The following is a 24,395-nucleotide window of genomic DNA, read 5'->3' as shown; positions in this document are numbered from 1 at the left end:
ATTACTTCAATTTACAAGTTTCAGACTGTCCATCATATAAGTCAACAGGACTATAACCAGAACAGTGCAAGGACCAAGGTGGTTCAGCACACCCCATATACACTTTCTGTCTTTGAATTTTGCAAGAATAAAAAATAATCAATTCCTACTGAAAGTCCACGTTACCCATCAAAAGCCTCAAAGGAACCAAGTGGTTTTTGATGCCAAGGAAAAAAAAATCCCTCTCAGATGTTTTAATTGAAGCAGTAATCAAAACTTTTGAGAGAAGCCATCAGTAATCTTTGTAAAAGTCACTTAAATAAATCAGACAATTTGCTTAGTTATGGACAAGCCACCTGCAAGTGCATTTTTGGTAACTTCTACCAGCATGAAGGAAGTTCTTTTCCCTTTTTTTTTTTTTTTTTCCTTACAGTTAATAATGTAGCTCTTGTGGCAGTGGAATCATCTGGAAGAGGTTTCTTGCCAGTTAAAGTGTTCTTCAAATGCTTCCTGACTTCTTTGTTAAACACGCAGTGGAAGAAGAAAATGAACAGCCCCTGGATCATTTCAGAGAAAGGAAGAACAAATATAAATGATTCAATACTACCAAACTGCAGATACAAATAGGTATTAGAGCACAGTTGTTTTGAACCAACCCCTGAATTCTAGGTCACAGTCAGTGATTTCAATAGCAATAACTATTTCCTGCCTTTGACTGAAATAGCATTGACTGATCTCCTAGGGCTTCTTCAATATTTGCTTCCAAGTTTAAATGTGCATCAAGGGCCTTGGAAAATATATACAATGATGTATTCCTCCAGGGTTTACAGAGCAGAGCTCATGGCAGGTCTCACCCTGCCCCATGGTTTGGTAAGGAACATTTTTCTCAATATGTCCAGTGAGGACCTCAGTGTCCCACTGATGGACATTCCAGGGAGTTTCAGGGCTGTACATGTTAAGATTTTAGAGCTTTTAACACTGATGATGAGACAAAATCAATAGCAGCACATCAAAAATATCACAGCCTTTAGTGAAAACCTCTGGCAATGGGGAACTTCTGTGGTAGGTGTCCTTATTACTGTTGCTAAGAGAACCTTAGAAAGCTTTGTAAGACACGGAGAGGTACTGGGGGCGGAGAGGTCCCAACTTGTGTCCCCTACGTTCATCCATTCAGCAATATCTCAAGGAGGGAAAACTGCCCAAATCCCCAGGACTGGGCAGCTATTGGCCCGCCAGGAACACCCAACAGTAACTTTCTTTGGGGGTGGGGGACATGCATGTGTATGTTTTCAGATGTATTTGCTCTGAAGGAATTCATGCAGCTGCCAAATGGTTATCAATTCTGGTAGGAGATATAGTTTATAGAAGCCAATCACTCATGAAGTTGCAGCTGTACCAACATCACACGATGCCTGCATTTCATGACTTCAGCCAAAGCAATTGACTTAGAGTAACTTTAAACTTCAAGTTCACTTTCTAAACATTCAATCAAATGCAATCTTAGTTGGCATTAGCACTTGGGGATTATTCATTAATAAAACTCACATAAATGTCTCTTTAAGTTCAAAGAAGGTAATGACGTGAAACGCCACATACCACGGTGCCTCTCTGGGCAAATTTGGAGAATTCCAGCTGCTGGCTTTCCTCCCTCTCATTGGATTTATATTTAATTTAATTTTATCCTAGGCTTGTGGAAGCCTGGTTTTACAGCCTAAGTGGGTATCTTTATTTCAGTTGCAGTGGCAAAATATCCTTCCTCCAGGCTGGTCCATCTGATGTGCTTCCAGGGCATGGACAGGCATGGGAGAAGACCTACCAGGCTTCTTTTCCTTCTTGGTTGCCATTTGTGGCTGTTGTGCTGCAACCAACAGGAATGGCCTGCTAGCAGCAGCTGTTTGAATATTGCAGGCACTTGCCAGGACAGTTTCTGCCATCCTTGGTCACTTTCAAGTCGTGACTACATGACTTTGTGTCTACTTCCATGCCAGGTCTCCTACAAAAACTGTTCTGCATCTGTAGTCAACAACTGTGCTCACCGGGACAAGTGATCCAGTAAATCCTTAATACGAGTTGAGTTTGGAGATCATTATTTGACTCATTTTCTTAAACAGTAACTTCCTTTGTGGAAGCAACAGGATGACTGTTAACTGTAAGCATGCAGAAGAGAGTAGCAAAGATTTTCCCTCTGGGAAGACAGAGGTATAATTGCCTACTGTTATTTGTCTGTCACAGGTTACAATATTAGAGCACTTATCTTAGAATGACTGAAAGTGAGAGATGAAATTACTGAAAGCGATGACTTTGGTGAAAAAAAAAAAAAAACTCCCTTTGAGAAAAGAGACCAAAAATTGTACTTAACAACATCTCAGTTACCAAGTTAGCCAATGTTCACCCGTTCTGGGGGCATAGCAGTGCACTCAGTGAGGTTTGCCGCTGGCAAAATGCTAACTTACCTGCAGGCAGCTGAAGATGGCAAAGAGATAGTGAAACGTCATGACATCGCTGTTCACTGCCATCAGCCCCAGCAGCCACGTGGCGCTGATGAGCAGCAGGAGCAGGAATGCCGTCCGCAGCACGGAGCTGTAAAGCACACAGGGGGGTTGCAGCATGAGAGGAGACATGAGGAAAGCCCGGCTTCCCAACAGGGGTGGGACCACGTGGAAGTTCAAGTGCCCTTTCCTCCCTGAGAGCACACACAGACATGGTGAGGAGCACGCCTACAACTTGGGATCTAGAAGGGCCCTTTGGGCAGTGCCCACCAGCCCCCTGTTCCCAACTCCCTCCTTATGCTACTCAGTGACTTCGAACATTCGGGTGATAAAAAAGGTGATTTCTTTTCAAGTCTGCTTCCAAGGTTTCCTTCAAACAAACACGGCTGTTCGCCAAGCCCTACGGTTCAGTCTTGTTGACTGTGAGGAAGAGATGTGTGGGGTGAATGGTCAGGTCCATCTCATTTCTGCTTGTTGAGTCCACCTTCACATTCTTTCTCCATGTTACAGCCCACGGCTCTGGATTGAGAGCACTCAGGGGAGTATTTGTTTGCCTAAAAGCATTATTTCCACAGGCAATTGCAAAGGTTGGTCACAATTCTAGTGGCAAAAGTTTTGTGTTATGAGTAAAATAGCTGCTATTAAGTAGCAATTACACTCCATTTGTTTAGGAACGTTTAAAAAAGAAACTGAAAAAAAAATCACCTGACAGCCGATGCTGAGTAAATAGCTTGAAGAAGCCTTTTGTAATCTCATTCAGCTACCTGTTTGGAAACAGGGGCTGTCTTGCCACTAGCTAATCGCATTATAGCTCGCATGTAAATTCTGAGCTTTGGGCAAAATCAGAGTTAATGGGAACAGGCTGCCAGGACAGCCTGGAAGGGCGGCAGGTTTCAGCTTGTGGGCTTTCTGCTCATCCCACGGGGAGCAGGCTGGGGGTGGAGGCTGGTCCTCAGCACAGGAGCCTCAGTGTGTCCCTGCCTGACACAGCTGGTCATCCTGGCGTTCATCGGGGAGACCTTTCTGAGCCACGGGTGGCCACAGGGAGACCCAGAATTATACCTACCAGGAAATGCCAGGGGTGAGGTGAAGGGACAGTGTAGTAGGGAGTATGATGAAAGCCCTGGAAGACTGTAATGGCACCACACAGAGACTGATCCTTTCTCTCTTCCCTCTCTTCTCCTGCCTACACTTGTCAGCAGTGCATAGCACTGTGGTGGTTTTACACCAAGGGTACCCAGGGATAGGTGCTGGTAAAGAAACTCCAATCGCCTCTGCCAATGCAGACCGGCTCCTTCTCCAAATATCTTACTTATTCCAACCCTGATGCCTGCTTTTAAGCAATTCTGTCCCTTTGTTATTCTTGACCAGATTTATTTTTCTACAGGTTTTTGAACGCCAACTTACATGACTCCAGTTTTTTCAAATGAACGTTGCCTTCGTCTGCACGATGCTTTCATTGCTAGTATGAAGATGACAGTGTTTATCTGGAAGGGAAATTGAAATAACAGCATGGGTTCTTTCTCTTATTTTGTCAGAGCTCAGTTTTCAATGACAATAGAATTTTTATCTTAACATGGTTTGTGGTGCTAAGAATATTTTTCCTTTAATTTACATGTCTCTTCCAGTTCCAAAATTCATCCTGTTTCAAGCCCACATCAGTCAAGAATGTCCTGGGACTCAGCCTGGATGAAACACAGCAGTAAGATTGCTTGAAGGCTTGAATGAAACAAAACCTCAAGAATAAACTCAAGAATGGCTGTTCCTGTCCAGACCAGAGTCCACTCGCCCAGCATCTTGTTTCAGCTGGGGCCAAAGCAGAATATAAGAATTTAATAACAGGGTTTGGTGATAATTTCTCAGAAAGCCCCTCCAGCCTCTGCTGATTTCCAGAGGTGGGATATACTCGGTGGGATGTTTGTACTTAATCACTCATTATGAATAGTGATGCTGTGAGTTTGTTCAGTCACTCACTTCCTGAAACCACGCAGAGCTCCACCATTGCTATCATCTGGTTTCTGGGAGTTTCTAACTCACCTCCCTGTGGAGCGATCCTGTTTGCTCTGAACCTGCCACCTCCTGCTACTATTTGTGTTAGAAAAGACAAAGCTGGCTCCTCAGTTACATTTTCCAGGCTACTACACTATTACAGACTTCTCCCTGTCCCCTTCTCTGCAGCTTTCTTCTCTTAAGGCTGAAGGTTCTGGTCCACTTAGATGCTCCTCCAGCAGGGGCTGTCCCCTGTCTCTGATAACTCACAACCCCAATCCACACTGCTTCCAGGTCTACTTCATACTTTTTCTGTTGAGGAGACCAGAACTGCACTTGGTATACAAGATACAGTCACATGCATATTTATCTTCTGGTGATCTGTTACTGAGAGAAGTTTTGAGGGAGACAAACTCCAGCCAATTCTTTAGAGTTCCTGACTTACGACTTACTTAATATTTCTTTAGGACCTCTGGATGAAGTGACTTGTTACAGCTCATTCTATTGACTTATTTTATAAGCTCCCTGACCAACAATTCAAATATGGAACAAGGCAAATGTGAAAAAATAAGCATCTTTCTAGCCACAGAGATATTTATCAACAATCTTTGCACTGGCAAGCAGCCCTCTAATTTCCAAGAGCTTAGTTTAGCTCCTATCTTATTTCTTTAAGCAGAAGATGCAAACTTGAGCACGTTGGCTTCAAATGTAAAGAATACTGCTGCTTTGGGTTGTGATTACTGGTTGACAAAACATAAAGGAAGAGGTAGTAGTAGGGAAAAGACAGTTCAGGATGCCAACTCCACCATACTTACAACTACAACGATTACGATGGGTCCCGCAAAACTCCAGATCAGGGTGTCATGAACAGACAACCAGCAGAAATCAGGGTTCCCATAGCCTTGTGGATCCAGACCAACAGCAAGCCCTGGGTCACAAGATGGGGAAAAAGGACATAAGAAATGTGCTGGTGAGATCTTTTATACAAGCAGGCACAGCAGTAACATTTTGAAATCACTGTCCAACAAACAGAAGGATAGTGGCAAGATGTGTTGAGTAGGACAGTCTGGGAAGTCAAAGTCAAGACAAGCATCGAAATAAAACTTTTGTAAACCAAAACCTTTACACTGGTCATCCCATACCAAATGACACATCCCACATCAGATGAGTTTTGCCTATCAGAATAAAGCTCAGCTACATAAAAACTGCAGTAAATGCAGGTCCCAAGTTAATTCTGTTCCAACACAATTTTATAGTCATATTCACACAGAGCAATGAAGCCTTCAGGGTGAATGACAAGCAGAGGAATTTCAATAAGCCTGTGCAGTAGAATGACATGAATCATAACCGAGGAGATGTCTATACTACAAAAAAGTGCATTCTTAACTGCTGTGAGCTTACTGTCACTAAAATAACACCAGAGACAAAGGAACTTGGGAACTCACGGGATTTAACTGCTTGAGCTCAGGAGCGGAGGCTGAGACTCCCTCTGAGCCAGGTGAGTGCTCACCTCACCTTGCTTTCAGCACTGCTTGAAATGGAGTTTGGTGATGCCCCCAAGGCAATTGAGTTAAGAACACACCTTTTATTGTTTTGTTTTTCAAAGCCTGGATATTTCCTGGGGATTCTCAGTCCAACCTCCACCTACTGGTTTGCTGTGCCCTCTGATTTTGTGACCTACACCTTGTGCCCATATGGCAACAGGCCAGGATTTCTGCCTTTGACCTGCAAAATACTGCAGAGTTCCTCCTTCTTCAAGAGGCAGAAATTGATCCCTGTGAAGCCTTTGGCCAGTGCCATATGGTAAATGGCTGCAGCGCGTTGTTTGGGCACTGGGGCACCTACTGAGCTGAGCGTATGCCCTGCCTCAAGCAGGCATCCAAGGTTCACGGCAGTGCCCTTCTCCATAACGAGGATTCATGCGTATTAATAAACACCTTTTGGAACTGAAGCCTGTGTACTTTGACAAAAAGACACCAAAAAAAAAAAAAAAGGGAGAGGTAGTGGTGTTTCACCCTCTCTGCATAAAACTGGCCCACAGCCAGTACTCACATCTGGTACGGGCCCATGGTCTATGAAAATTAAACTGGCTCTTTGGCAAAGCGGTGGATATCGGATCTGTTTTCTCTGAAGTGTGGAATGAGATGGGCTGGTCTCTCCCTCTGCTCCCATTGGCCCTTCCACCACTGCCTTCAGCAGTTGCCATCCAGAAAGAATTAGCCATAAATGATTAAGGGACCATAAAGTATTTTATACAGATGTAATTCTATAGACACAGGCTGTTTCCCAGGACTTGATTTCCCCATTAGTGGGACTTAAACTACGGTTCGACCAAACATCTGGCTCGGAGAGTAACTGGCACACTGCAACATTTTTTCACTCCCCAAATCCGACCCTAAAGTTCTCCATTAAGCAAATAGGGCAAATTTCGGTCTTCAGGTAGGCGGTTCAGATTTTACTGGACTCAACAATATGTGAAATAACACTTCACCCAAAGGCAGAATTAAGCCAATGGCAATTTAATATAAAGAACCATTCTGGCACACTGATTAAATGCTACAGGCTTTAAGGACTAGACCAAGCGTGCGGGCTGCACGACAGCTCACTGGTGCTCATGGGAACCAGGGCTGAGCCCAGCAGCCTGTGGGGACCAGCACCTATCCCAGCAGCATGCCAGGAGCACACCGTGGGGGCATGCTTTGACTCTTCTGAGCTCCTGCAGGCTCTGCAGCAACTGCACATCAGCCTTGCCTTTTTCCTGATTCATCACCTTGCTTAGTATTTATAGCAAATTTGGAAAATGCCATTATTTGGGGTATACTGATGTTAGGGTGACATAAGAACCTGTTTTAACATGAGCACACCCTATGGCAAGCAGTTACTGCATGTATATGCCAACTAGTTAGCATGTTGCCACAAAGAGGGGTCTTGCTCAGTGCCAAATCCAGCCCTTCGCTTCTGAGGCAAGGAAGTCATAAAATCCCTTTCCTAGATGGATCAAACTACATCTTAAAATGAGCCAGCTTAAAGCGATTTAATTTGCTTTAAGCAAATTCCACTATTGCTCCCCATGGAGGAATATTCCAGATCCTTATGCTTTTCATGGCTGTAAGCCTTCTCTCAACTCCATCCTACATTTATTCGCAGCAATTTGCTTTTGTATGGTGTGATTAAATGGGGGTCTTCACCACTGGAGTATTCTCTAGGTAAACATTTTGCTAAGATTTTTTCTTCCCGAAGTTCAAGATTCCTGTTTTTAAGCAGCCTGGTCCCATCGCAGACCCCTTAGACTACATCCCAGTCTGAAGTGAATGTCATTTTGAGCATGGAAAATAGGAAAAAAATGAACAAAACAGGGTAAATCAACTGCTACTATCAGTTCATTTTTTTTCAGGAGAGCCGTAATAGAGATATATAGGGCTAAGTATCTTTTAAATAAAATTATAAAGCCATTTGGATGCCCAAGACTAAAATTCTTTCCCATATCTAGACTTTTCCATTATTGAGAAACATACACAATCCTTCTTTCATAAAAAAAATAAGTTAAAGAAATCATGTTTAAGATGCGTATTAAAGAAGTTGGAACCTTCTTATTCTTTAGATATTAAACTTTAAAATGTATAAAAGAAGCTTATTTGAAATACATACAGTTACAAAGCTGTAATACCAGCAAGAAATACCACATTGTGCTTTTTATGATGAAAGATTTTTCTCTTCAGATGATTTCTAAACCTGGAAGGGCAAGCTAATGGCTTAGCTTTCTTCACTCTTCATTCAGCAAAATCCTCTGACTTTCTCAGTAACAGAGACCTGACATTTTATTTAAGTGAACTGTCAATCAGTAGATTCAGAGTTCATGGTACAGGAGACAAACTGGAACCACAATTCATAATGTATGCATGATTTTAATACTGAAAAACAGTTCCATATTACAGAGAACAATATCTGATTGGAAAAATGTAAAAATGGGTAATATTGTAATATTCATGTTGCATAATACTGCTGTTGAGAAAGTCCCAATTCATTTAAAATTCGGGAGAAACCAAACGTGAAATAGAAAATCCTTCAGATGAAACTACTGAAGAGTTATGTGTTCTGAAATGCTAATTGTTTACTTCCTTTAAAAATATTACTTCTTTTCTACCCGAAATGATGCTGCCAATTATCTCATGACACTTAATATTCCTGAGTGCATTGCAGTAGTCTTGTGGGTACTGATAACAGTTACGCAGGTCTGAAATGCTAGAGAAAACAAAGACAATTTCTATCTGAACTGTCAGGAGTATGTCCAGAGTGGCAGAGCCTTCTGAGCTGCATCTTCTGGTGTGTCCTGGATAAACTGATATAACTGGAAAATATTTATGCACAACTTGATATGGAAAAACTTACCACCTCTCCAGAAAGGATACCCTTTCTCACCTATGCTATGTTTTTGTATTACTCTTCCTTATGTCAAACAGGAAAAAAAAAAAAACCAAAAAAAAAAAAAAAAACCAAAAAACACCAACAAAACCAACAAAACTCATGTAATTGCAGAAGTCTAACTTGTTCCATAATATTTTTGCAAACGTACATGATTGATAGCTATTTATTTGATCTGAGAGACATCTAAATCTCTGTCATTGCTGACGGTATGTTGTTATCTGCAAAAATAAAAGCAACTGGGTAAAAGTTAACTGTCTGCCTATGATTTGATTTCCCATATGGCAACAGATACATGCTGAAATAGCTGAAGCAAAAAACCCCACTCCAACTGTTCTGCGAAGCACGCTTCCCAAGGAGCTGTCTGCCTGCATTAACGCAGCGCCATGTGCTTGGGTATCACTGGAAATGTCTGACTGCAAAAATAGCCACGGTGAGGGCGGAGATAGATGTGCTCCCGCGGATCACCCTGGAACAGTTTAAAAGATTACTGCCTCCAGCTTTTCATTACTTTTCCACAACTGAAAGTTATTGCCTTTGTATCTGAAATGATGTAAAAGGCTGCTTGAGTATTCCCAGCTCATTTTCATGCCAAGTAAAACAGAGCTGCTGAAAACCCCTTCAGGGAGCGTTTACTGTTGGTCAAGGGTTCTGCAGTGGGAATGTCCAGGGAGGGGAATACAATGTCCTGTGGGACCATCACTTCTGAAGCCACTGGAGCTACCTCTCCTGGGACTGTGTGTCCATATCCTGGGGCTAACAGCACAGGGAAGGAAAATTTACGAAGACTACAAGCAAAGTTGTTAAAATAAAAACACTCTTGTTCCCAAGCAATGTTAACAATTCCTGTTTTAATCTGGGTGCAATTATGTTTGTAAAACCCTCAGTATCATTTCAGCTGGCACTACAGACATTTGGTGTGCAGATCTGCCAAATTCAGGCTGACTTTCTGCTAATCGTGACTTGGTGATGCCCTCATGCAGGAAAGCACTCAAGTAACAGCAGTAGTGGAGTGCATCCGTAGCTGGATGGGGTAACTTTTATGGTTTAGTGGAGGACTTGTGTGTGGTAGGTCAGAGGTTGGACTAGGTGATCTTGGAGATCTCTTCCAACCAAGATGGTTCTGTGATTCTGTCAACTTTCCTGTACCTGGCCAGCGGAGATGACAGGGAAAGCAAACAAAGCAGTGTGTGGGCAGCTGAGGGTACCTGTTATAATGGCAGGAATGCCCCAGCCAACAACGTAGTAGAATCGCATGTGCCCAAAGTTGATGTTCCTCACTTCGGTCAGCATCCGGTAGATGTGGAGCTGCTCCACGAACATCCATGCAAAGGTGCTCATGTAGAAGTAATGCAGGAGGATGGCAATCACCGTGCACACAAACTGCAGAAGGGAAAGGGCATGGAAATTAAAATTGCTCTTCTGAATCATGCAGCCTGGTGAGTCACCAGCCCCCAAGTGCAGATAAAAAAAAGTGTAATAAAAAGGTTTTGGCAGAAAGAACATACTACCGTTAATTTACGTTTCTGTCATTTCTTCAGAGTTTCAGAAAAGCTGTTCATATTGTGAAAGCCATATATTTTTATATTGTTATGTGGCCTGTTCTGAGTCTGGCTTGGCTTTACCCTATTGGTTCAATGTGCTGTTGGTTGCTGCCCTTGCCCTTGCCCTCCAGGTTCTGTGCTTAATTTCTCTGTGCATATTTGCTGCCCAGGTGACAATTTTGGCTCTTCTGACTGAATTCCTTCTGCTCACAGGCAGGACAGGGCTGGCAGAGCTCCCAGCTCTTTCTCCTGATGTGGAGCAGGAGGTGAGGATGCCGCTGTGGAAGGTGTAGACCCTCTGCCCTGCCTCATGCATGAGTCCCTCCTGTGTAACACTATTCCAGCAAATTCTGCAACAGCGTGTTTAACTGCATCAGCTAACCCAGCCTCACTGCAAAGGCAACAAATTGCTCCTGAGAACTGTCATCCACATCTCTATACTGACTTGGTGTCACCTGTTTCCACATCAAGGGCCAGACTATAGGTTTTCTGTTACTTTTCCAGTGAGAGAGCTATTTCTCCAAGGAATTGTGCTTAATTTGGTACAATTTTGTTTTGTTTTAAATTAGACAATGTGTTGTGCTTGATATTAGTAAAGAAAAGTACATGGAAACTCTGCTTTTGTTTGGCAAAGGTAGACAGGAGGTGAGAGAGAGAGCTTAGATTTTCAGTTCAGGACCTCCTTGCCCTAAAAAAACTTAATTTCTGGGGAGAGAAACTGATGCAGTTTCAGACCAGGAAGAGTGAGCATGCTGAACGTGAGCAATAGAAATGAATCCAGCCTTTCTTGGAGGTATTTTCTTACTAGTTAAATGAAATGTCTCTCACAAATAGGCAGAATTTGATGTGATCTTACGTGTTACTTGCCATGGCAGTAACTCAGGAATGAGCACTGACAGAAATGATATGAAAAGGAGACAGTGAAGTTGCATTAATATGAACGTAAATAGGTAGGCATGAGACTGTTTGGCCATGCTATTATTATTCTCAAAGCTGGAATAAAAATGAACAAGAAGGGTGATGATTTTCATTTGGAAAGGGATAGCAAGATAAAGGTCTGTTTCATTTACAGTCTACAGGAAGTCTTTAAAAAAACTTGAGAAGCAAAGGCATGGACACATCCACAGGCTAAAGCAGTGGCTATCGCAATGACATCGTGACAGTCCCAGGTCAGGATTTGATTTTTATGCCCCACCAGCAGTACAATGAGGACCACTCAGCTCTGCCAGCTGGAGAGCTGCAAAAATTAAGGACCTGCTGAAGCCAAAGGAACTGGGTCCTCAATATGACTAAGAGAAACAGCAACAGTGGGCAAACTGGCAGCTGAAGTCAACTTTGTGGCCAAATGGACACCCTGAACCATCTGACTTTCACAGATTTGCATTTTGGCAATATCTGCCAACCAAGTTTTTCTCCCAACTAAATAGTTTGATAGCTGAAAATAGGAATGACCACAAGATTCCTACAGATGAGATAAAATCTATTCATTAACCTCCTTTCAGAAACAAAGCAAAGGATTCTGCCAAGGATCTGTTGATAATCTTGAATTAAGACCACTTTGAGAAACCACACAATTTTTGTTTCAAAGTATTTTACATAGTGTTTTTGATTTCAGTGTTCCTTTTTAGCATTACTTTTGGTGTTACTTGTGTTCTTCCGTGCCATAACACTCAAAACCTTAATCCATGCTTCTCTGTTAAATTTTACTGAATAAGGGAATCATATAAAGATCGCCAGCTTTCTGAATTCACTCACTGTATCAGCTTTATTCCAACATCAAGTGTAAAAGTGTAGCTCACCAAACAGAAGACCTTTCCTCCCTCTGTGTAAGCAGGGCTTTTGTTATTTCTACCTGCACATGTATATGAGTAGACTGTTGCCCTGAACATTACCTTTTTCAGGTAATGGCAAAAAAGAAAAAAAAAAAAATAAAAATCACTTTCTATCAATAGTCCAGGGAAAGATTAAAACCTCACCCAGAAATGTGACTGTTAATTTACAGAAACCCATAAAAGCCAGGCTGGATGCCAAGTAGCACAGCATTATTTGTGCTCCAGCATTCTTTCCCTCTTTATGTTCATCAGTGCATGACTCGTTAGACAACTCTCATTCCATACAGACAGATGAATAATTGTCTCAAGTAGACATGGTTTATGGCCCTTCTAACTTCTCAAATTGACTAGGTAGGCTGTAAGGAGCGGCTTTTTGCTCTATGAAATATATTCTGCAACTTAAAAGAACTTTATAAGTGGGTTAAGGGTTTGGGGCATTTCGCTAAGTCCTGGTAACAGCATAGGACAGGATCACACCAGGAGCCCTGAAACATGAAAATGTTCTCAGAAGAGAACAACCTCACAAAGTACAACCATCAGTAGTTGTGGTACTGCTGAAGTGAACTGTTTTGCTGCTCATAAGCATTTGCTTGGTACTTCATGCTATTAGAAAAGGAATCTGGAAATGAGCAGCCATCACTTACTACCTGACTTTTGGTAAGATGCTTCAGGGATGTGGGCTTGTCCCCCTGCTCCATGGTATTCATGTCAAAGAACTGAAAGTATATAAACTTCCTGTAGTGAAAGGCAATGAAAAATGGGTGTTGTGCTCAAGAAGGCATGGGAAAGGTCAAGTTACACAGAGTGCCGTGGATCAATTGGCAAGGTGAGTTCGTTTGAGCAAGTTATTTTAAGATGCAAACTCATATATTATGAAACAAAGACAATGCAGGTCAAACATGATATGAGACCATATCCCAAGGGGCAGGTCATTGCAAAAAACCTGACTGTAATAGCAGCTAAGGGACTGGAGTTCCTGGTGCAGGTAAATATCTGAATACGGGACTGAAAGCAGCACTGTGAGCTGAAAAGTTTTGTCCAGTTTAGTGCTGACAATCTTCCAAAAGGTAAAGTGGAGGAAAAAAGCCCAGAAAAAAAGGCATTATAGAAATGTGAGTCTTAGAAACTGAAGAAATTAAGCAGCTCACTTTTACTTAGTTTTCCAAATGAAATACTGTTGATTAGAGGCTTCTTGGGAAGACAGTTTTTATAACAGAGGTCTTTCAAATCCATTATGAAAAGGTCTTGACAGCATCCAGGTATTGGAAGCTGAAATTAGACAAAATCCGGCAGAATCTTTAACTGGGATGAGACACTCTGGCACCTTAAACTAACAGAAGTAAGGAACTCTGCCATCCCATCAAATCTCTAAGTCAAGATACTTTCTAAAATATATGTTACAACGCACATGAATATCAGAATCCAGGGTGATATTTTAGACTTAAGTTACACAGAAAGTGAGACTACATGGTTAGGCATATTGGTGTCATTACCATAACAGTACTGAAACTCATGGAGTGTAGGCATTTTCTCCCATTTCTGTTGCTTGGACAATGTGGAATCAGCAGGGTTCATTTATTTTTTTATGTGTGTTTTCATCTTAAGATTGTGCTTCCCTTTCAAGATTTAGATTAAAACATGTACAGTAAAGGACTTCTAGAAGATACATATTCTGTAGGGTGTTCAGATGATCCCTATGCTGATATTTTGCATATTTTTCATATCTGTAAAAACAAACTTGTATAATTTCACATGCTCTTTCTTGCATCTCATCTCCTGTATGTCTGCTGATTGTTTGGTAAAGGAGCCTGAGAAGCTTGGAAGTTCTGGAACCCTTGCCTGCTTGTCTCCTACCTATCTGCATGGCAATGATGACTTTTGAGATGTCTACTCCTAAGAATTAAGAGCAATACTACATATAAGACTACATAACTAAGATAGCAATGAGGTCCTAGGTAAAGAACACACTTCGTGTGTGCTGTATATCTCATATTCCGTTCATTCATGGCTTGTGTTTCTTGACTTGCACAATGCTGGAGGTGTCTGCACTAAGCTTTGGCAAAAGGTATGATGAGCTGAAGCCAACGGTCACTGTGGCTGGAAATCACAAAACAAGGTGACAGGTTTCCTATTGATTCTTGGATGTAGCAAGCTGTCCCCTGCCTGGCAAGTGGCTTCTCCAGCATGGCCATGATGGGTGTGAGACATGCATACAAACACCTGCACAGCAGTGCCTCACTGACAACCTACCAGGAGCCAACACCAGAAGCCGTTTGGGCTTGTGGGGTACCTGCTGCAGGAGAAACTGGAGAGCCTTCTACTGGACAGACAAAGCAAGACAGAAAGCATTCTGATGGAAAGGAAGGAAGAAATCGGTATTCAGGGTTCATTTCCTGGGATAAGCCTTCAACAGGGCTGCTGTCATGTTTTTCCTCTGAAAACAGCCCATAGATCTATATCCTGGCATTGCTATTCATCACACAAAATACAAAAGAAGATAATCAAACTGTGATGTTTTTCAAAAGCCTTTTTCAAAAGGCTTAAGCCAAGCAGAAGTAAAAAAGAAGAGAAAGTGAAACAGATGGGAGCAGATAAAAGTCACAATATGAGCCCCTAATTAAAGCTTGACAACACTCTAGCAAAAAGGATGAAGTAACTCTTACCGGGTTATCAGTCTGGTTGATTCCAATGAGAAAGACAAGCTCGGAGAAGAAAAGGGCAGCCACCAGGTTTTTGTGGATGCTGTGCAAGTTGGAGCGCAGCGTGCGGATCAGGACCAGCAGGATGAAGGTGATCAGCAAAGCCACCAGCGAGATGGAAACGGTTGTGTAAGTGACAATCTTCAGGGGAAGCACCTCCCCATTCTGCAGACAGACAGATTGACACAGCCTCTGTGAGTTTTTCCTTTCTTTTCCTCCAATCAACTCTATGTGCTTTCATTACTACTGAGTCAATCTAGAGATCTGCTTTAGGACCAAGAGGAGTGGGTCATGCCATCTCTTGAGTCACTCAACATTTTGAGAGTGTATGAGCCGTACCCAGAGGGAGCAGGGTTAAGCAAGAATCCCAGTGAATTTGAGGCTGGATTGCCCATGTTGAGGCTGCCTTGAGATGCTGAAAACCTGACGGTGTTTATGTCCTTGTTCATGCCATTGTAATGCTAGATGTACCTAATAAGCCCTTGAAGACTAAAGGCCTTGAAAATCACACTGGGATCACCCACCTCTCGTTTTGAAATGTCCATCAGGACGGCAAAGCTGGTCAGGTGGCTGCACTGGCACGCAATATGGCTCTGGTTTCTGGAAAACAGCTCGCATCCCCGGGAGGACCAGGCACCTGTTCCGCCAATCCTGGGGGGAAAAAAGGCATTTCTGGGAGCCATCCTCTGCTCTCGCCCGTGCCTCCTGCTGTGATTACTCTCCAAGACAGTTCTTGCTCCACTACCAGAGAGGAATGTAAGTACCAAGACAGAAATATTTGTAGCTGTCACCTGCCTGAAAATGTCATCAACTTAAAAAACCTTGAATTGATGTATTTTCTGATGTGACACCTGACTTTGCCTGCCAGCCTTTGTGTTTTTGTAACCTTCTGGTTTGAGTTTAAAATAATCTTTTGAAAAATTCACTTTTGTGTCAGTGACCACACAAGCAAGATGAGGAAGCAACTGCACAGAGCAAACTGACCATAACAGGGTGCTGCCACCTCTATGAGGTAAAAAATACCCAAAACACAGACATATTTTTCAGTCATCTCTATTTCCCTAGACTTAGACATTGCTTGTAAAGCTCTTACGTGAAATACATTTCTGCAGAAATATGATTTTGTCATGAAGTTTCTCTAGAAAGAAGACAAGAAGTTAAAAACAATAAATAATATTTTGTATCCAGAAATCTCTTGTATTAACATAATGGAGGAACTGCTCCCTTAAAAATTCTTTCCTTTTCAGCCTTGTGTAACTCCAGTGATGGCAGAAATGATTTTGTATCAATGTTAATTATTCTATTCTGAGGTTAATGAGTAATAAAAACAATGTTGTAGTTACTGAAGGAGTTTTTCTCTTTCAGATATATCACAGTGATCTTCTCCATTCAGGAATAAAACACTTGTAAAACAGCTTTAATATCACTTTCTCTTGAAAAGTACTCACTTTAAAAAAAAAAAAAAAAAAAAAAAAAAAAGCTCTTTTATTATGTTTAAAAGCTGCTTTATAATTGTGGCTGTAAGAAATCACAGACAACAATGCCACTGAAGTTGCCAGCAAATAGCAAATGGATGAATCATGTTTGAGCTAATGAGTTCTTCAAGCCTATACGATGTTTAAAAATTTATGAAAAAGGACTTGCCATTCCCTCATAATTGGCAGAATCATCTATACCTACAAGCAAATAGCACATCAAGAAATTGCTTATCTAACCTTTGTCCTGATATCATCTCAGACTACTTTACATGCAGGCAAGTGGAGTAGTTTATTATTGCTAAGATAATAGATTTCTGTTGCCTCTTCAATCCTTTTAATGATATAATCTTCTTAAGCGTTTGACTAGGAGGCAAACATTTCCTAGGCTAGTGTGCTCTTTTATTTCCAGCACAGGATATTGCCTTTTAGTGAATTTTTCCATAGGTTTACTAGAGTTTTGGGGTCATTAGGACGTGAGTAACAGCTCTTCCTCCTAGCATGGGCTGATAATATCATCTTCTCACTATATACCTGGTTTTATGATTATATATGTAATATTTAAAATATTAAATCTTTACTTGCAGAACATGTAGCCACCTCTGGACACACTTTCTTTTGTTTTATCCACACTCCTGAAATATCTCCAACAGGACTATGCTGCTTCCACAATCCCATAAACTCAACAAAACACTCATGAGAATATACAATTCTTCACATTTTGTAGATCTTCAAGAACTATATGTCTGTATTTTTAACTTTACTAAATACAAGAGACCTAAATGAACTATTTTGGAATATTTCATCTCCTCACTCACACTTCCTTCCTAGAGTCAAACACCCTCTGCTTATGTTTGCTGTCCTGTATCAAAACTGCTTTCTAACAACAGCAAGAGGTCTAAGGTCCCAAAGAAGGTATTTTCTTCCAGTTTTCACTAATATAAATAAAAACAAATACTTAATGGATGATGGAAGGAAAGGTAAGTTGCTTATCAGTGTCACTTTCTTTGGGTTGACTTTTGATTCAAATATGATCTTTCAGACTTATAACCTTTAATCTTATCATATTATCTGCAAAGCCTCAGTTCTTTTTACCAATGTGAAGGCTCACTTGTTTGTTTGTTTGTTTTAATATTTTTTGCACTGGCCCCAGCTGAGGCATCAAGGGTGAGTGCCTGTTTGCCTTGCACTCTGTCCATAGTCACTAGGGTGTGATAGAAGATGCAGCCCATATACAAGCTGAATCATCTTCTGGAGATGACCTCTTAAGAGGAGGGCACAGGGCAGTTAGAGTCCTGACTTAAGAACCTCAGCTAAGTCATGAATCCAGGCACTGGAGCTAGACCACAATGAAGCTAGGTACACATTCGTGGGCAAAAAGAGTGAGCAAACATATGAAGATTGTGAGATTTATTATTGCTGGGTGAAAACAAACCCTAGAAAGACATGATGGCACTGCGTCTGTTAGAAACCACATGGCCAGCCATTTCTTTGAAGAGTTATGGTGATTATTTTTATTTTTCTCAGGTTGATGGGAAGGGAGTACTTGGCTCCATTCCACCAGGAACTAGTTGCCAGTTGAATAAACTAAGTGAAAAAGGTTTTCCTCCAGAATTATCCTCCTAGCCAGGACTTCTCTGCTACCGAGACAGTTGCCTTGCACAGCCTTAGAGAAAGCAGAGACATACGTGATGGAGTGATTCCAGAAGACACAGACAGGCTTCGTTCTCTCCTCCGTTTCCAGCATGGCATACTCCACTATGATGGGCTTTTCCACCAGATTGGGAGGAAGCTCCCTGTCACTGTGAATGGCTGTGCTCACTACAGGTGTATTGATTATAGGGCGGTTTGGTAATCTGCAGAAGGAGAAAAAAATCACAAAAATGAGCTAAACGTTAAGATGCAAAGCACAGATTTGGTAGGTTCTGTAAATAAAAGATTTCCAGTTGCTTCAGCTCAGACAGAGAGGTAGTTGCACCATCAGCCTTTCACATAGCTGTGTTTCCAAGGCCTGTTGGCTCTACTGTTGCAGTTGGGCTCCTACAAGGTGCCAGAGGAGGACAAGAGACAGCACTGCAGTGAGAACTGCAGCACAGATGACATTTGGTTCATATAAAAGCAGCTCTGACTTCTCTGCATGCTCAGAGAAAGGCTGGACAATTCACAAAAAGGTTTAAAGCTCACCTCAAGCTCCTTCGGTCGGGATCATAATTTTCTGGCAGGAGATGTCCTAGGGACCGGTAGATAATGACCATGGCAACAGTATGATGGCTTGAGTCATCTGGGTGTCGCTTCCTTCTCTTTGCAAATGTGCTCTCAGGGCTTAGTGCATCACTGTTCACCTTGGAGGATAATTTTTGATTTGAAGGCTTCATTGTAGGTACTGCTATGGAATTAACACAAATATTAAATTCCTTCCACACAACATCAAAGCTATCACTGAAACTGGTAATTTTGCTTTGCAAAGATTCAGAAATATTCCCATTGTTATAATGCTAAGTTTACAGCACTGAGCATGCTCCTAATGTCACATTCTGTATTTTAATAAAATTTTAACACATTTCATGGTTATAAAACTAAATCAAATATCCATTGAACCGTGAATAAGCATTTTGCCTGACTACAAAATAAGCCATTTCTAAGCTAGAAGATCTGTAAGTACATAAATAATCTGTGCATGATTTAGGGAGAACACTGAAACAACATCCATGTCATTATATTGCACATATTTATGACAGAACTAATGATAGTTACAAATACAATAGGTCACACAGGATTGCTGTGTGCTAATTCTTTTGTATAGTGAGCATCCAGTTTTGGCAAGAATCTCTTAAAATTCACATTCCTTTTTTTGTTACAGAAAGGATACTCTATGCAAGCAGGTGCCTCATTTCTGAGGAAGAAGACATACAGATGTACAAGTTTACTCATTATCGTGTGTTATTTGCAAAAATGTTATTATTTCCCAATTCCAAGGATATTCAGCCACGGTACTTGTATAATTACTGCAGAATTACTCTCTATTGTCCCTTGTCCAAGATGCTGTGGTTTCCTCTCAACCATCTCCAGGTACTTCAGAGGCATGGCAGGTACCCCATGGACTCCACAACGTGCCCCCCGTCCCCCTGCCCTACTCAGGACCTTTTTATTTGCTTTCAGGCTGCGACTGCGCAGCTCTGCTCCCAGCTGGGGATCCCCCACCTCCCACGCCCCCTCCTTCCATCTCTGCAGGGACCAGGGAAGGTGGCCGCGGGGGGAACGTCTTGGTGGGAACGGAGGCAGCGCATTTCTCTTGCCTCGACACGGCGGTTCGAGGGGCCGCCAGCGGGACCTGACAGACGAGTACAGCCAGTCACGCAGCCCCCCGCGCTCCCCTCGCTGCCAGCAGGCAAAATGCCTCAGAGGTATGCACAGCTGCTCCGGCCCTAAATAATGTTCGCTTGTGCAGGCAATCGCCCCGCTCTCACCCCAGTTCCACCACGACCAACCACGTGTCCTTGGGAGCTGGTCAAAGTTGCCACCCGAATGTCAGCAGAAGGATTTTACCTTTCCGGTCTGAAGGTCTGAACAGCGTATCTGGGAAGATAACAGATGATTCCAGATCTTTTGGATAATCTTCCTTAATCTCATGAAATCGTGGTATTCTAGCTCCCGTAAAATTAGACTTGTCAAAGATGTCAACAGCAATAACTGAAGGAAAAAAAAAAAAAAGTTTGACATAAAACTCACTTTAATTCTTTCAAATGTAATATTGCAACAAAACGGAACATGACTGAAGGGGTAAAATATCTCCACAACACAGAGAAGGGATTTAAAACCCGCAATATAGAGCCAAATCTCTCTCAATTAATGCTTTGAATGACAACTAAAAGTCTGTGTGTCACCATTGATAAATTTATAAAATCACTAATTTATATGGATTGTGTAGGCAAAGAAAAGGCATGTACAGCCCAGTACTGCAAACATTGGAAATAAAAGTGGTATGTTCCAATATCAGACTTGCTTCTGCGGGGAAGGCCAGATCTGCTGCTTCAGGAATATACTTTTTCTACATCTGCTTATCTGATTTTGCAGTTTAAAGAAAACAGCCTGGATTTTACCTGCGAATACTCCTTAGTCCTCCAGCTCCCTTTCCTCTACGCTAACAGTTATTCTCTGGCTCACCTCATCAGCTCTGGCTGCTGTCTAACTGCCAAAATATTTAAATGCGGCTGAGTTGGCTTGAACTTTCCCATTTATGAAAAGTCACCGAGTGCCAATTTAGATGTTATAATAAAAGTGAGAAGCTGGAAGTCCTGGGGGTAACCCTACACCAATAGCTGTGATCCATAGCAAGTTCCTATATGAAGAAATATCCAAGTTAAGATCTGCAAATTCCCATTCCTTTCCTAGTCCCTAAATAACTCCCAGATGAGCCATTAGGAAACTCCATTAACACCAAGTTCACCTGGAAAAACTGTTCAAACGAAAACAGAACCCTTTCAGTGCAGGGTTGCCTCATCCCTCCCAAGCTCATGACTTTTTACACAGGAAGAGATGGTCAAAGAAATCAGGGTTTACAACCTGCAAGAAATTCTGGGGTTTGTTTTCATCTCAGTTCAGTTAAAACACTGAACACATGTTTTTCTGAATGTGAAGATAAAACCATTTTGATTCTGATACTCCTAAATGAAAAGGAAATCTTTTGCTTTGGTTTATCAAAGAGAATCAAAGTATTTGAATTTGGCTCAGTTCAACAACAATCCTTCTCCCCTGGAGTCGATGCAGGACTTTATCATAAACTTTGTAGTTTGACTGCCTCATGCCTCTGCTTTCCTCTGGAAGCTGGGATACGCTGACTCCCATGCTGAGCTCTGCCCATGTGTGGACACAAAGCCCTCAGGCCAAGGTTTGTAGGCAAAGGTGAATTTGCTTCCTATACCAACTGGTGTAGTTGGGAAAATCAGGCAAGCTTTTGCTCTTTCTTCAGGTCTGAAAACACAAGCTGAGGTTGATAATAATTCAGACCACCTGTGAAAGAAAAACAGAACTGCAGAGCCATGGAAATGCTGCTTGGGAGTGACCTCTGAAGGTCATCCAGCCCAGTCTCTTAGAGCAGAGCTGTCACCAACACCCAACCAGCTCAGACTGTTGGTGCCTGGGGAGAAAATGGAATAGAGAGGGAACAGGAGAAGGGGAAAGAGGCAGACCAGGCTGTGATTGCTGTGTTTGACTTGCAGATGTACTGTGGGGACATCTGTGAAGTATGTTACAGCCCTGAAAGTGCAGGTACTGCTATTAGGGGAGGCATTTACTGTGATCGGTAGGGAAAGAGTCTTGGTATGCCTGATGTTTACTTCTCAGTTGAGACCCATTGAGGATTTATTGGACCCCAAGGATCTTGCTCTGGTGATGGGTTTTGCAAGGCTAGGAGGGGTGTTTGAAAGCTTGGATGGATGATTCTGAGAAAATATCTTTCAGCACAGGAACTTCTACAGAACATGAGTTTGTGGATAGGTTTCAGGTTGGTAATGTGGTATATGATCAATAGCAGATTTTCATTTGTTTGTTTTTGCAGAGCAGTAATTCTTCAGGAGGTGGTGTGATGATTCTTAGAAACACATGACCCAGTACGTTCAACTGTAGCAGGTGGTCTCAAAAGGCATCACCTTTACTTACAAACTTTGTCCACCCTATCATCTGGAAACCATTGTGCCAGAGTAGTGGCACAGCCCAAATGGAAAGCAGATGAGACATCTCCCAGAAAGCCCCCACAGCAACTGAGAGGTATGGATCAAGGCTCAATTGACTTGAAACGAATGCACTGATTAAATCAGAAAGTTCAACGTTTTTGTTTCTCAGTGGGTACTATTAAAAATAGTTAGTACTTCTGTCTAGAACACTTTTAAAGCACTAATACAAAACAGGCATTTTCAACACAGATACTTACTCATGTTAGTAGCAACGATGACAAAAGGTCTCATGTAGGTTTTCTTCATGTTCTGGGCCACGTTGTTGAAATAATCCTCGTAGTGTCTCAGCAGGTGAGCTGTGCCACCCTCTGTTCGCTGAATGTGTTCCCACTGCTCCTTATTGCTGGGATCCAGTAGGGCACTGCCCACTTTGATAATGTTCTGAGAAGCAGAGGACAAACGTAAATTATGAGGCAAACGAAGCACTGGATTCTGAGTAAGGAATATTGAAAATGATTGGCATTACTGCCCCAGGTGAGTGTATAATGAAATATTTTAATGTAGGCACGTTTTTCTTGCTCTTGACCATGTCCAAGTGGCTTCTAAAGATCTCCAAGGAGGAGACCCCACAGCCTCTCTGGGCAGCCTGTGCCATGCTCAGTCACCCACACAGCACAGAAGTGCTGCCTGATGTTTATACAGAACCTCCTGTGTTCCACATTGTACCGATTGTCTCAGAGAGATGAGAGACAAGAAAAGCAGAGTGCTTGGTTTGTACACTACAGAACTCACCTAGGGAACTGAAAATAATGGGATGTTAAAAAAAAAAAACAAACAGCTACTGAAAGAAGTACTGTTTCCTCATCTATTTTTTTTTCTAATTTATTTACCTGATTCTTGGATAATTATGTGAATTTCCATGAAGAATAACAAAAGCAATTTTCAAAAAGAATAACAAATATTAACTTGCATTTACACATAAGACAAATTATGTTGTTCTCCCCCTGTATTTACGTTTCTCCCCCATGTTTATGTTTCTTACAAACACTTTTAAAAAGGAGGTTCTAGATAAGGACCTGCTGCTTCTGCTCTTTGCTATGAGAATATTCAAAGGAACCTTAAAGAAGAATGGAAGAACAAGACAACAAGAACCCCTAAAACAGTGTTAAATGGCTTAAATGGGAAAGATACAGGGTTTAAATGGGAAAGGAGCAGTGTTTAATCTTGGTATACATATGGACTACATTATTGTGTTAAAATCTAATTCCTAACTCAGGTAAAATTGTAATAAATGATGATAGAATTAATCACCTCAAGCTCTACAGTAGCAGAGGGAAGTATCTGGATGTACATAACCCTTCTTTTAGAAGCAGACAGGGAAAGTGCTGTATTCCCTAAGTATTCCCTGAAGCTGCAAGCTTGTATTTTGGATAAAAAAGGCTGCCTTTATCTAGGATGAGAAGCACTACATGGTTCCCCAGGAACGAGGAGACACATGCTGTACTTGGTACCAGGCCTCCTCACCGCTTGTGAATGTTATTTATGTTTTTTGGATCTGTTATATTTTTCAGTCTTCTTCCAAAGACTATTAAAAAAAAAATCCTTTTTCTCATGAGCATTACTGATTAGTTTTCAAATTCTTGACCTACCCTAAAAATATTTAGGGAGTTTTTGAAAACATCATCCGTATGCATTTTAGTGCCAAGTGCAGAGAATAATAAATTAAAGCAGCCTCCTTTTTTACTTTTGTTCTTATTTTTTCTTAAGAAAGCATGTTAAAAACTCAGTTCCTTCTCAAGATCTGAATAGGGGAGTTCATTCACCCCGGAGCCAACAGTTTGTCAGCAAACAGTCTCCTTATGGAAGGAAACATGGAATCTCTTTAAACCTGGTTTATCTAAGATGATAAATGTTTTCGAAGTTCTTCATTGTCTGTTGACTGCACAGCCCAAGACACCAAGGAATTTTCTTAGCCATGTTCCCATCTACTCCCACCTCACGGGGAGGTGGCGCAGCTCCCTGGCTTCCTGGTGCATCCTGGTTCTGCACAAGGTCTCCGAGTTCACCCTAACATCTGCCAGAGCTGGCTGGTTCCACTGGAGCCCCTGGAGTGGTGAGCTAGGTGTAGCACGCCTTTGGAGGGAGCCAGACCACCTCTGGCTGGCGCGAAGGCTGGTCTTAGCCCAAGGAGGGTTGCTCCAGCATCCCTATGCTGGCACAATTCCAGCTTGGGCTCTGTATTGTGCCACGGTTGGGATCTTGGGAGCAGCATTGCCAAATGTGGGCAGCAATAT

At 41.9% G+C, this 24,395-nt stretch overlaps 1 protein-coding gene across 5 annotated transcripts in view; it reads right to left on the bottom strand.

Moving 5' to 3' along the window:
- The window catches only part of CELSR1 (cadherin EGF LAG seven-pass G-type receptor 1), a 161,621-nt gene that overhangs the window by 8,239 nt on the left and 128,987 nt on the right, over positions 1-24,395 (bottom strand). For 4 of the 5 annotated variants that reach the window (XM_082762169.1, XM_082762171.1, XM_082762173.1 and 1 more), the window contains exons 19-29: positions 22,359-22,542; positions 19,976-20,119; positions 18,614-18,815; positions 18,118-18,285; positions 15,479-15,605; positions 14,919-15,119; positions 10,088-10,262; positions 5,273-5,385; positions 3,876-3,955; positions 2,433-2,559; positions 411-536 (exon numbers count right to left, since the gene is read on the bottom strand). In XM_082762169.1, coding sequence (XP_082618295.1) covers positions 411-536; positions 2,433-2,559; positions 3,876-3,955; positions 5,273-5,385; positions 10,088-10,262; positions 14,919-15,119; positions 15,479-15,605; positions 18,118-18,285; positions 18,614-18,815; positions 19,976-20,119; positions 22,359-22,542 — 1,647 coding nt within the window. The remainder of the gene's footprint in view (positions 1-410; positions 537-2,432; positions 2,560-3,875; positions 3,956-5,272; positions 5,386-10,087; positions 10,263-14,918; positions 15,120-15,478; positions 15,606-18,117; positions 18,286-18,613; positions 18,816-19,975; positions 20,120-22,358; positions 22,543-24,395) is intronic. The other variant, XM_082762170.1, reaches the window with a different exon arrangement.

The sequence above is a fragment of the Aythya marila genome (genome assembly GCF_965140915.1).
Source record: "Aythya marila genome assembly, chromosome: 1".
Lineage (NCBI taxonomy): Eukaryota > Metazoa > Chordata > Aves > Anseriformes > Anatidae > Aythya > Aythya marila.
This window is presented reverse-complemented; position numbering and strand designations above follow the sequence as displayed.